This window comes from Chaetodon trifascialis, chromosome 2 (genome assembly GCF_039877785.1).
Source record: "Chaetodon trifascialis isolate fChaTrf1 chromosome 2, fChaTrf1.hap1, whole genome shotgun sequence".
Taxonomy (NCBI): Eukaryota; Metazoa; Chordata; class Actinopteri; order Chaetodontiformes; family Chaetodontidae; genus Chaetodon; species Chaetodon trifascialis.
The window spans coordinates 20538503-20552816 of NC_092057.1; the positions used below are offsets into that span (position 1 = coordinate 20538503).

General features: G+C 39.7%; 1 protein-coding gene across 1 annotated transcript; it reads right to left on the reverse strand.

Moving 5' to 3' along the window:
* Positions 1-3471: 3471 nt before the first annotated feature.
* slc34a2a (solute carrier family 34 member 2a) lies at positions 3472-12047 on the reverse strand. The gene is made up of 13 exons (XM_070980719.1): positions 12024-12047; positions 10990-11053; positions 10756-10866; positions 9178-9306; positions 8620-8763; positions 8377-8488; positions 7442-7634; positions 6211-6306; positions 6007-6121; positions 5535-5702; positions 5312-5428; positions 4837-4961; positions 3472-4313 (listed from the first exon to the last, which is right to left on the reverse strand). The coding sequence occupies exons 1-13, from the start codon at positions 12045-12047 to the stop codon at positions 3747-3749; spliced, it is 1965 nt and encodes a 654-aa protein (XP_070836820.1). The 3' UTR covers positions 3472-3746.
* Positions 12048-14314: the final 2267 nt, after the last annotated feature.

Below are 14314 nucleotides of genomic sequence, written 5' to 3' on the forward strand. Positions count from 1 at the left end.
TTGGTGGATGTGTGAGGTGCAGTGGTTTAGTTTTGATTTCCAGAGCTGAGAAGACAGATGTGTGACGATGTTTCAGGGTAACTCTGTGGGGTAATAAATATGCTGTATTGAGATGATCTGAATACTAGTTGATTGGTGTATACTATAAAACTGGTTTAGGGGAAAAAACATTTCTAATTCATCTCAGCATACAAGTCTTGATTTAAGCACACACAATGAGCAACAAAGTCACATTGCTTGCCTACAGAAATCAGTATAAGAATGATGTCAACCTACTTCTACTTCTTCTACTTTCAACCAAAAGCAGAGCAAGGGAACATATGCTGTGTGAGTACAGTGAGGAAGATGGAGGAAAAGGTTGCATTATGAGAGGTATGACAGTTGCAGTTCCAGTATGAGCACAGATAAGATTAACAGTGATCAACAGGTGTGCCCTCTGCTCAGTCACTGCGGCTGGTGACGATATAGCTGCAACACACCCTGTCACATGCTGAAGAGCCTGTGGATGGGTGCAACGGGCCGCTGTTTTATCATTAACAGAGAGAGCTGAGACGAACATCCTTGCTTTATTTCCTCTGCACACACAGAGTCCAGAGAGCCTTATTTGAGTTCAACTTCAGCCCACATATAAGAGTTTACCAAGCGGAGATCGATGCGTTGACGAAATGAAAACAGACTGCAGCACACAAAGTAGTTCTTATTTGGAGATCAGTTGCTACTACATATTTGCAGATAGTGAGGAACTGCCAGTTGTACCTGCACATAGCAAAGCCAAGTTAGAATGATATCAGCTCAGTCAGCATAATCAGCCACTCATTTTAGACAATCTCTCTCGCTACAAATGTTTTCTAGCAACTACTTTAAACATTTAAAGTCTGGCTTATTCATTTGGTTTGGTGGTGCAGACTGGTTTAGTGAAACACCAGCTTCAGAAAAAGTTCTGGAACTACTGCTTTGATACATTATGATGCTTTGTATTTTATAAGCTGGTAAAGTATAGTAGCAAAAACCAAATGTAGTGAAACATACAGTAAGTCCCTGTGAAATGTAGTGGGGCAGAAGAATATTGCTGAATCAAATAAATTTTATTTATAAATATTAATATGAACACTTCTTATGTTCTTATGTAAAGCATAATAAGTCTTATGTAAGTACAGCACTTAAATGTACGTAGTTATTTGGGTGTTCGTGAGCATTGGCATAGTTGTGCGCCCTCGTTATTGGCATATTGATAATCCATCTCATGTTCTTTGCACATGGTTTACAGACATGTGACAGGATAACTGTCATCACACCAGTTTCCTGGACACTGGCTGTGTTGCCCCAAATGCTTAAAAATAATGAAAAAAAAAAAAAATCTAAACTCACAGATGCAACAGTACAGTCACAAGCTAGAACCAGCAAATAACCTGACCCTCTGAAAGACAGCCATAACAAAAATATTGTGAAATATTGATTATACTGACAATAATAATGATGTTAGCAAAGTTTATGATAATTTGAGATATAGAGCACGTTTGCTCTTCTGAACTCTATGCAGTCTATTTCTGCCTTGTAATATAATTGTTCACTCAGATAACACTGATTGGAGAGCAATAAAAACTCTCCTATCATACCCACAACACAAGGTCATTTTGAGGTTTGCGAGGGAGGGAAAATGATAAGTCTATTTTTTTTCTGCCAGGTGAGCAGAAAAAAGGTCAATCCTTCATCGTTTTCAATCTTTTATTTTGAAATATCCATACAGATAAGGTATTGTTGAGACACTGTATACAACAGTGAACATTAGAGAATTAAAATATTTACTTAGATGTGAATTCATCTAATTTCAGTCAACACATTCCTTGAATACAATGATCCGTCTGAATTACAAACAAATTTTTGCACTTTAAAACGATGTGATGAGGTTTTCAATGTGTCTTTTTACACAGTTTAAAAAATGACTTCGTCTGTAACGAAAACAATGAAACCTAACAGAAATGTGGAAACATGATGAGCACAGTTTCCTGAACACTTCTGTGTCTGTCAACTCAAACCTGCACTCTGCAGGTCTATCGTGTATTAGTGTACAAATGGCATGGATTCATTCATTTTCACTGTTAAACAGCACTTATCTGACCGGACAAATGTTAAAATGATATCACTGCCAGGATTTGCATTATTAAACAATTATAATGATATTAGAATAATATCAGCTTGGTCAGCATGATCAGGCACTCTCCACTCATTTTAAACAATCTCTGAAACATACATATTTCTTAAGTTATGCATCTTTACTTAAAATAAGATAAAATGAAATCTTCATTTTCAAAGGACCAGCAATAAAGTTTAGGACAAGTGAAGTCAATCTTTCATCATTTTCGATCTTTTATTTTGAAATATCCATACAGGTATCATTGAGACACTGTATACAATGAACATTAAAAGTTCTAAATTTTTAGTCAGATGTGCATTCATCTAATTTCTGTCTACATATTCCTTGAATACAATTATCCTTCTGAATTACAAAATCATTTTTACACCTTAAAACGATGTGATAAGGATTTCAATGTGTCTTTGATACACAATTTTAAAAATGAATTTCCTCTGTGAAGAAAACAAAAGATGAAACCTGATAGAAATGGGGAAACATGGTGAGCAGTTTTTTCTGAACACCTTTGCACTCTGCAGGTTTTAAGCAGGTCTGATCATGACTGATTGCATCTATCGTATGTTGGTGCACCAATGCCATGGATCCATTTTCAGTGTTTAACACAGATACGACCACGTTCTGACCAAATGCAGCAACCCAGGTTTGCATTCCTCCATTCTTTAAATGGCCGTTCATAACAATTGAAATTTACTTTGTTCAACATTACATTACATAAACCTAATCTGTATTTCATCATTTTAGTGATCTCACCATAAGATAACATCTAATAACCATATTTTAGACAATTTCAAATAGTAGTCATTTTATGCTATCAAAGTTTCTTCATGCTATCAGAGCTAAAGATAGAAATTTAAAAATTATTGGATAAGTCCGGCGATATTCTGTTTTTTTCTCATTATCAACAAATCCCATTAAAAGACCAAACATATGCTAGCAGCTCTGTAAGGCATAGTGGTGCTTTAAGACTAATGCTAATATTACTTGAACAGTATTAATCCAAAGCTGAAAATAGTTCCGAACGAATGCACGATTTTGTTGATTGAGTACTGCTAAAAACTACAGCTGCTTATAAATAATTTAGCCTTGTCAAAAAAGAAAAGAAAAGAAAAGAAAAGAAAAGAAAAGAAAAGAAAAGAAAAGAAAAGAAAAGAAAAGAAAAGAAAGTATATATTTAAGCCGTTCAGCAGGGGACAATGGGGACAAGGAATGGAAAATCGCACAATAGTGAGAGATGGACTAACAAATTGTTGTTTTTGGTTTTTCCTTGGGATCCGTTGACAATAGAAAATAAATAATTTTTTTAAAAAGCCAGTCTAGTCCTTTAAAGGCAACTTCAGTCAGCACCACACAGCTGAAAGGCCAACACTTTCTTGCATGTGTTATATTCTTTGACTCTTGATACGCTTAGAGTTGGAATTCTCTGTATAACCATTTCTTACACTACAGGAATCTACTAAAACTAATTACTATAAACTAATAAATATCATGAAGATTTGCCTAAACGTGTTTGGACCTTGTGCCTTCATCAGTGCACAATGCACATCTTTACACCACACACACATAGTCACACACTCATACATATGTACACAGCATCTCAAAGGCGCGTCATTTTCAGAATCTTCAGCTCTATCTTTATCTCATTTTCCACCTCTGTCTCCGCACTCATTGCAGGGTTATCGTACACCTCTGTGTGAGGTTTCTTGTTATCCTCCACAGATTCTGTCTCTCTGTGCTCCTGGTCATCAGTAGCCAGCTGGCAGCATTTGCAGCAGCAACAGCATTTGGCCGTAAAAACACTGACCACTTTGTCCCAAGGAGCCAGTGAGTGGGCCCAGAGAGGCAGGAAGTCCCAGGATCGCAGTGCTGCAGGCAAACACCCGGGCTTCCTTTTCTGCAGTATGTTTATGACTATGATGAGGATCAACATGACGACCAGAGGTGCACCCACACCTACTAGCACCGGCCAGCCAGCCAGCGACAGGCTGAAGACAAAGAGTGGTAGAACGAAGAAGCAGCAGATGATGTAGACAGCGGCAAACCAGCGGTAGGAGGCGGTGATGTTGCCCAGACCTTTAGCCAGCCGGATAGGGAGGCGGGTGAAGGGGATTGGATACCACAGAATGATGCCAGAGATGTTGAACAGGAAGTGCACAAGGGCAATCTGGAACGATCATAAACACATTTTACTGATGTGCTTAAGTCATCATTTTTCCTCCTCATAAAATAAAAGATAGGTAGGTTGAGGACAGAACATGGATGGTCGTACTGGGTCAAGTGAGCTGTCAATTGAAAGGTGAGAGTGCAGGCGCCATTTTGATATCAACATATCACCTGGATGTGCCTTGTAATTGGAATTACAATGGAGAATGCTTGGAAGATTAGCACGTCTGCCACCTAATTTGAAATTATGCAACAGCAGTCTGTGGATATTTATTGATTGAATAATGTGCTGGACCTTAGTCACTGCAACAAGTTTTTGTCAGACTGTTATTGATCAGTGGATTACTATGAGAATTCATAGGTGAGTTGGCTCAATTTGTAAAAGTTTGTTTGATGTTGGCATTGATTGTACCTGCTGTTGTGACTGTATGTTAAAATGTTTTGAAAACCTATTAAAGTCAGTCTGTGTGTGTGTGTGTGTGTGTGTGTGTGTGTGTGTGTGTGTGTGTGTGTGTGTGTGTGACCTGCAGAGCATCAGCCAGTGTGTCTCCAGGACTAGCCATAGCTGCCAGGATGGCTGTGGTGGTTGTGCCGATATTTGAACCCAGAGACAAAGGGTACGCTCTTTCTATACTGATGACACCAATACCTATTCAAACAAATAGCACGCAAACAAATTCAAACAAATACATATGTTAACAACCCCCCTCTTTCTCTCCACGTGCCATTGTTTCATATATCCTTCCTGTTTAAACAGGAAATTAGCTACAGCTATCAGCTTTAAGTCTTGATAATTATAAACAAAGAAACAAACAAGGAAATGACAAGCAAGCAAGCAAAGCGGGTGTGTTCGCGCTGCCTTCAAGCTATTTTTGTTAAGAAGCAGAATCAGGTTGTCTGTTCATTTAAAGTGCAAAATAGTACATAGATTTTGATGATGAACGACATGAATGGATGGATGGATAAATAGATGGATGATGGATGAATGGATGCCCTCACCAACAAGTGGAGTAATAGCAGAAGTGAAAACCGAACTGCTCTGCACAACGAAGGTCATTCCAGCTCCGACTAAAATGGCAATGTAACCTGTGACCCAACCAAATGGAAATGGGAAATCTGCAAACACAAACAGACACACAGCATCCACATATTACTAACCAATGCAGTCACATTCACATTTACAGCACTTGACTACTGTATATACAGTGGGCACAATGCTCACCGGTGTTCAGGATCCTCTTGATGACTGAAGCCACCTGTCCCTTCAGCATGGAGTTAAGCAGCTTGACGATGAGGATCAGGCAGGAGCAGAGCACCAGCAGAGAAAGAGCCAGCAGGATCAGACCTACTGCCAGGTCAGACAGATTCACATCCACAAAGAGATGCGTACCTGCAGGCACACAGATACACACGCATGGCAGCTTTTTGGAAATGACACTGTGGACACAAATGTGACTTGTGATGACTCGTATCCTCTTTGTTTTAAAGCTGCATGAATTGATTTTTTTTGGCCCCTTGAGGGCAGAAGAACTGAAGAAGAACCTGAGAGCACACACACTCAAATACTGTGTTTATCACTTGATGAAGTTAGATGTATGGTTGGTGTTGCGAGATGCTCCACACGTTGTGTTAAAAACTGCTCTCTTTTGCTGCTGGAAATGTGGTCTATACTTATTTGTGAAGGGTGGGCTTACATTTCTCGACACCGTATGTTGTGGAAATGTTCTTCATTATGTAGGTGTAGTTGCCATCAACCCAGCAGTGAGACGTGCAGTTCTCTGGACTGGGAAGTGTAACGTTCATCAAGCTCTGAAACACAGCGGCAGTTTGACAAGGAAGATTTTAAGATGGAATATTTTGGAATATTTGGTACAGAGCTGACATGTTTTTGCTCTTACTGTGTTGGTGAAGGTTTGGCACCATTTCTTGATGAGACTCTTATTCCTGGCCTCTGGGTCTCCGGTGGCAATCCCACTAATGACAGACTGGTCCAACTGAGAGGAAGAGAAAGAAAGTGCAGAAAATGTACAACCACGTTGAAGATCATAATGTTGTAAAATGGCTTAATGTTTTATCTCTCTGATACACGAGTGATTTCTGTAAAAGAGTGAAAATAACACAATGGCATTCTTTTGTGATGAAACCCTTTATTTTCTTAGGTGGTAAAGTCGCCCATTCAGTTGAACTGCATGCTTGAGATCTCATCAAAGTGGGGAGACAGTGATGGCCACTCCATAACCTTCACCTTTTTCTGCTGAAGGATTCTCTTTGTCTTGTGTTTTGGATCATTGTCATGTTGGAAAGTCAACATGAGTCCCATGTGCAGCTTCTGGGCTGATGAAAGCAAATTGTCCTCCACCTCCATGCTTCACAGTAGGGATGGTGTGCTTTTCATCATAGGCCTTGTTGATTCCTCTCAAACATAATGTTTATAGTTGTGACCATGAAGTTCAATTTTCACTCCAAATGACTTTTTTCCAGAAGTTTTGAGGCTTGTCTAGGTGCTGTCTGCTATGTTGTCGGCGGGCTGTTTTGTGGCGTTGGTGCAGAAGCTTGTATTTCTGCTGAAGTTGGTTGTGGGTTTTCCTCTACATCCCAGCCAATTTTCCTGGCACTTGTGACTTAATACCTGTGCTTGTCTACCTGACCATGTCCTGGTACCAAGAGAACCCCTTCTGTGCATTTAAACACAGTGTTGCATGAAGCAGTTCTTCTGCATTATTTTAATGTTGTGGTCTATTCTGAAAGGTTTGTTTACATTCTGTGTTATCCAAAGACACTGGGTGAATCCTTGAGGTCTAACAAAAATGCTGAGTGCATTTCCTTCCTCAAAAAACATTTGCAAAGCTGATTTTTGAATATCTTGAATGCACATTTGAGTGTGAGAGGTCTTCTTACTCCCTGTTACTCGGCACATTGGTGAATGACACCAGGCCAGACGTGAACCAGACCACCTGCATGCTTGCACATGGGCATCTTTGTGAATGTGCAGTCAAAGCAGTATATTGCTCCACAGTGCTACTAGTGGTCAAAAACTCCACAGGGTAGACCCGAATGACTTAATGATTTTAGATTTGAGATGAGAGGTTTGCACAAGTAACAACTACATCATCAGAAAGAACATTTTACCTGTATAATTGACTCTGTGAGGACATCAGTGATCACATTTAACAGGTCCGGGGCCTCTCCGCTCTCAATATTGAAGGAGTCTGTGATGAGCTTGGTGACCACGTACAAATAACCAGTGGCAACCTCCAGAGGCAGCAGCACCAGTACAGAGAGCCAGTTGAAGAAGTCATGAACTGTGGCTCCTGCAAAAGCCCTGGGTACATTGTGAAAGGAGGTACAAAAATGCAAAGTAAGACGACCTAATGGGAGCTATATATTATAGCTGTCGAGGGAAAAGTTATCTCGAAAGTAAGTAGGTAAATACAATTATTACAATTACATAATAATAATAATAATAATAATAATAATAATAATTTGTTAATTATTATTATTATTAGTAGTAGTAGTAGTAGTAGTAGTAGTAGTAGTAGTAGTAGTATAATTATTTTTCTGATTATCTTGAGGGTCATCAGTCAGAGATTAGATAAGAAATATTAGTGTTTTATAGATAAAGGGGAAAATACATTTTGTAGATTAAATAGTGATTATATTTTATTGTCTTGGGGCTAATAAAACTCTTTACAAAGCTAAAAAAATTGACACTTTTGGATATGCTGTAATTGTAACTTAAGCTACAGGTAAGCTGTAACTTAAATGTTGAACTGACTGTATGTGTTGTGCTGATGCATCTGTGAGGCTGTTGCCAGTGTAGATGTTATTTCATTACAGGTCAATGTATTTATTTGACTATTAGAGCAATAAAAGATCATTCATCAGGGTCATACGGCAGATACTGTTGCAGCTTATCTCTGCATGCTCTTGTAATTATGTTATGGGTTATATATGCGTATTCACAGCAAAGCACATTGTTCTTGAGAAACGTTTTATGTGGGCTTTCTGAACTGCAGAGAGAGAGAGAGACAAAGGAAGCTCTGCATCACACACAAAATGATTACCTGCGGAAGGTGCTGCGATCACCAGCCTGCGTCATGGCGACTAGTGTGTTGGTGACCGAGGTGCCGATGTTGGTGCCCATGATGATGGGAACAGCCAGCTGGACCGAGAGCACTGCCAAAGCACACAGTTCTCCTTCATCATCACTCCTCCCTCTCCTCTACACCTCCAACATCATTATCCTTCATGTGTATGTACTGTGCATAGATCTGTGTGTGTGTATGTGTGTAGAAGCTCATACTCACGTCCAGAGGATACCATGCTGACAACTATGGAGGAGGAAGTGGATGAGCTCTGGACCAGCAGGGTGACCAGAACGCCAATGACCAGACCAGCCAGAGGGTTGGACAAAACTGAATTATCCTGAAAGATGTCACCTGCTGCTTTACCTGGACAAGGTGAACATGGAGAATGTACATTTTCAAAATAATGCCCACTTCCACCTTCAAAGTACGCAGCAGAGAGGGACCGTTAGAATATAAATCACAGCAGCACTGTGCTTTGATATGCGTAACAAAGACAAAGCAGCTGCATATTAACACCATGTTAAAAGGATTTTGACATGTCAGCAGGAAAAGGACAAATAGTAAAATGAATAAAGGCTGAATTTCACTTAGCTGCTTCAGTTTCATTGTGCTGGTATCACATGTTAGCTCACTGTCACGCTGTCAGGACTTACTGGGACACTTGTTACCAATAACACGTGCTTTTCCTATTATGACAAGTTCAAATGTCTGCTGTGAAAAGTTTATGGGTCATCATAACACCCACGTATGGCTTCAGACAGACGTCAGTGTGTTCACCTCCAACGAGCTGGAAAGCTGAGCTGAGGATGTCAAGAGAGCAGATGAACATGTAGAGGAGACCCAGCAGCACGATCAACTTCCCCACCGACAGCAACACTCTCAACACCTTTCCTTTGGTGTCCAGAGCTGAGGCAGAGACAAGACATGAATGGGGTTAAAAAAGGGAAATAACATTATTTTTCATTTGTTGATACCGTTTTTAGAGATTTATCCATTTTCACCTGTCGTAGCAGGAAAACAGAGGTGAAACAAACGAAGGCTCAGTCCATTTAAGAGTATCAGTAACCTGTGTTTGTCCTGCTGTGACATCTCTTCATATATCTGCCATGAAAGGTTTGAGGCAGATTCATAGGAAATATGAGAACAGAGGGGGCTTTTTTAAAAGCATTTCACTGTAATTTTATCATCGCCGTATGATCCAAAACTTGGTCAAGAGTATAAACTGTAAGTTGACATGTTTCTTATCCAAAACACACAGCTCACACTAGCTCCAAAAAAAAAAAAAAGGGGGTTTACTCGCCCACTGTCCTCCATACAAATCAATGTAGTCAAAAAAACATTACTCCAATAGTAATTGCTGCCATTTACATAATCAGAAATAAATAATATTGCATTCGTATTGGATTAGTCACTCTTGCAGTAGGTTACAGTAACAATTTTAAGGTTGTTGATGTTCACTCTTAAGTGGAGTCACTGTTTAACTCTTGTGTTCAGTGTGTTGCCATAGACTCAGCTTTCCCTCTAGCTACTGTCTGGATCACATCCATACTATTTATGACCTCTACCTAATCATCAGTGTCACTGATGTGATTTATTGTTTTATCAATGAGGCAATAATCTTTGAAGTTCAGTCAGTACAGAGCTCATAAAAAGCATGAACCAACTTTGGAAAGTTTTTCTGTTTTACAACATTGAACTGGGTAGCTCCAATGTGGCTTTTTGAACCTTGAACATGAAAGTGACAACATTTAGTTATCCGAATGAATTGCAAATAGAAAACACGTTTACATTAGTATTCACCCCCTTTAATACACTTAAAAATGGTGCAGCCAATTTGTTTTAGAAGTCACATAATTAGTTAAATAGTGACCACGTGTGTAGTTGAGGGGTTTCATTTGATTGTAGCATAAATACACATGTGTGTGGAGGGTACATGAAGACAAAGGAACGCTCTGAGCAATTCTGCAAAAAAGCAACATGAAATGAACTTTGATTTGATAAGAAGTGAAACACACTAATAAAACATGTCCAAAGTGGTGAGTTCCTCTTCACGCCACGGTAAAAAACGACTTACTCCAGACTTGTCACACTGTATAGACTCTGAGTATCTTAATATGTAATGTGCTATTTTATTGGACTGCACAAAAACAGTAGACTTAACAGCTGCTGTGTGGTTATGTAACAATGCTATGCGGAACACTTTATCATATCTACAGCAGGCTATATGTCATCCATTAGTAATGTACTGACCACATGTATCTAATCAGGACACACGTTCCTCTATAAAAACAAGGATAAGACAATCGTGGACTTGTACTTATAACAATGTTACATGGGGACATTGTGAGTCTTCACCTGACCATGGGACCCCTGTGTCCTTCAGCTCTGGCAGGTCCCACGGGTCTGTGTCCTCCGGCTCCTCCTCAATCAAAGCCACCGTGGAGTGAGCAGGGCTTGCTTTGACCTCTAAGACAAACAAAACCCTGAATACATTTTCTGTCCTTTCCCACAGCTAAAGACTTAAAAGACATTTTAATGGTATCTTCTACTTAACTCTACAATAGCCTTCTGTTGCAGTATGAAAACTACCTTTGCTGTGATTTCCATGTCTCTCATTGGGGTCTTCCTTGTATTTGCTCTCAGCAGCCATTGGCTGAAAAGAAAGAAAAACAAAAATATTATTCCAAACTGTGGGAAATATTTACTTCTTAAATTGGGTTTGTCACTATTTAAAGGTCATAGACAATAATTTCCAGAAGCTGAGATCAGTGTGTTCAAATTGTTACTTTATAAAGAGACTCCAGTTAAATCAAATATGCCAACCTGAGTGTTTGCCACATAAAGCATGATGCTGGTTGGCATCACATCATGTCATTACATTTTACAGAAGTCAGTTGTATTTGATGCTTTGTTAAGCACAGGCCAACTCTATCTAAGTTTGTATGAACAACAACAACAAAAAAAAAACAACATTACAGTTTGACTTTCAGGATATTAGGTTCAGAAACATCACACACACACACACACACACACACACACACACACACACACACACACACACACACACACACACACACACACACACACACACACACACACACACACACTGTCTCTCACATGCCATGGTATTGATCTTATTGTCACATGGTCTGGCTGCAGTAAAATTCCATTCACACAACAGTGTAGCACAGAGAGAAAGCAACCAGCAAAATCAATGCTGAAAAAGTGTTACACTTCAACAGTTTCCTGTTTGAATGTGTTCATTAACTATTGATAGAAGTCTCTTACGAATAAATCTAAAAATATTATATCATGTTATTCTGTTTGATGTGCAATTTACCAAAGCCCTGATTTCTATAATTACTTAAAACAGTATCACTACATAGTTTAGATTATGTTTCATGTGCTGAGTTTCAGTTGGTGTTTCCAAGCTGAGTTTCAGTTTCCTCCGTCATCATGTAATAATTTAGCTATTAATAATAAGCTTGATAATAACGTTGTGTTTTAATGTCCCCTTCAGGCTCTTAATTTCATTCAAAGAGATAAATACTGAATTCATATCCCAGAGTTTTCAGGTGACAGCAGTAACAAAGCATGCAGATCTATAGATCGCTTGTCCTCACCTGTGGCAGGCGCAGTGAGTCCATGCTCCGTATGTGCTGCGCTCACCTGAGCTTCACGCTTAGAAATACAGGTAGAGCGGAAGGCTGGGGGTGGGTGGTCCGTGGAGGGCAGAAGAGAGAGTGATGTGCAGTGTTCACATCACCAGGAACTTGTCCATCTCATAGATAAGACGAGCACACCCTTCAAACCTTGATTAGTCCTACCTGACTGCTGTAATCTCTCTGCAAGTTGCTTTGCAAACTGATTCACATGATACCTGATTAGTGTTGAGCTGATGGTCTGCTCAACCTGTGCACTTTATCAAAATACCTGACTGCCTTAATGCCTAGCATTCATAACAGCTTCTGTTGTTTGTTTGTCCGGTTTGCATATGTTTCCATCCATTTAAAATAGACATGCCTGCTGAGAAAGGACTGCCTGCACCTCTCAACAAACTTCCTAAATACTCTGTTACATCTGCCTCACACAGCCCTCACAGCAATGGTAGCTCCAGCTGGTGGGCCCTGAGATGAACCACAGGAGAGGAGCGGCACAGAGAATGGCTCCCCTGACAATGGTTTATCCCACTAACAGATTGACCACAGGGGTGGGGGTGTGAGGGGTGTGTACACAGTGTACACTGTGAATGTGGGTGTGTTCTATTTTGGGCACACAACAAGGTTTTTCTGCAGCAATCTATTGATTATCTTAATACATCTAGCCATGGTTCAATACTTCAGAATATCAATGATCGAAGTTTAGGCCTGCAGATGTGCTGATGATGCCTGAGAGGACTTAGAGGAGAGAAAGTCAGCTCAGGCCACTCTGATACAATTGACTTTCCATAAAAGTCATGACCTAACAATATTAGGTGAGGACAGACGGGGAATCCAACATCCTCTTTGACAGCCTCTGTATCTGACATGTCCGACACTCACATACAGTCACCACCACTGCATTTTTACATCTGAATGCACAAGAGCTCTTTGTTAAAGTGTTTATCCAGGTCATGTGCCGATGAAACACCTCAATATACCTAATACAATACAGACAACATACACCAAGTACACGCAGCTAAAACGAATGCAGTCTAACACAGCAGTCCTGCAATACATCCTACCTTTGTGATGGGTGTTTTTGCTATTTAGCTTACCCTCATTGTCAGAAATGGGCTGGACAAAATAATGGAAATACCTGTCAGTATATTACACCGCAAACTGCAGCCTCCAAAGTTATTCTCTGAAACAGTTTCAACAAAACTGAATATTAAATGTCATTAAGGTAGGATATATTGCAGGATTGTCATATTAGACTGCATTAGCTTTAGCCAGGTGTGGCTTACAATCTTTTGTTTGTTGGGGGCAGTACACAATGATAAACACTGAGGGGGGTGATCAAGCAGGTAAATTGCAGCCGTGACCCAATATGTGAGACCAGAGGCCTATTTGAGTGGCCCAGGTGTCCACAGTGGCTTCACAGTGAACCAAGTGAGACCTAAGTGTCCCAAATGATTGTCAAAGTTGCCCAAGTGCAGCCAAGCACCCATGTGATCGGCCTAAAACCGTGTCTGATGGACTGAATTGCTCCCCTGTTGCTCCAGTGTGACCTTAGGATAAAAAGGAAGCATAAGTCTACTCTGTCACACACACACACACACACACACACACAGAGAGAGAGAGAGAGAGAGAGAGAGAGAGAGAGAGAGAGAGAGAGAGAGAGAGAGAGAGAGAGAGAGAGAGAGAGCAATTGATGCTCTTTAAACAAGACATTTGTTACTTTTATGATCTCTCATGTCTTTGATGAGGGCGTGAGAAATATTCACTCTCATATTCTTTAAATGTATAAAAAAGCATAACTGGAAAGGAAATGAAACTTTTTTTTAGCAGGAGAGCAACAGACCAACACACTCAGCGTTTCAGTGAATATTTCACAGGCCAATACTGCCATCTGCTGGACAAAACAAACCCAACTCTCTCAGATTTCTTACTGGTAGTTCACCTGTGGCTTCTAAACATGAGACCAAAATATACTGAAGACACTTTGAAAAGAAAATGTGTTTGACTGTAAAATCATATGGTAATTAATATACATCCAAGACTGGATTGTCAACTGAGAATCACAGAAGAACCCAAAGACACCAAAGGGATCCAAAAAAATGTAGATTCACTATGTGACAATTGTTTTTTTTGATTACCTTCAAAAATGAGAAATGTAAAGGTAAGACAATTTATAGTTACATTTTTAACTCAACTATATTTATTATTATTATTATTATTATTATTATTGTTGTTGTTGTTGTTATCATCATCAT

Coding starts and splice junctions, on each gene's coding strand:
- slc34a2a (XM_070980719.1), bottom strand. CDS start 12,047: ATGGACTCACTGCGCCTGCCACAG. Junction 9,307..10,755: donor CACAGGGGTCCCATGGTCAG/GTGAAGACTCAC, acceptor TCTCTGCCTCAG/CTCTGGACACCAAAGGAAAG. Junction 6,307..7,441: donor TCACAGAGTCAATTATACAG/GTAAAATGTTCT, acceptor TCTTCCTCTCAG/TTGGACCAGTCTGTCATTAG.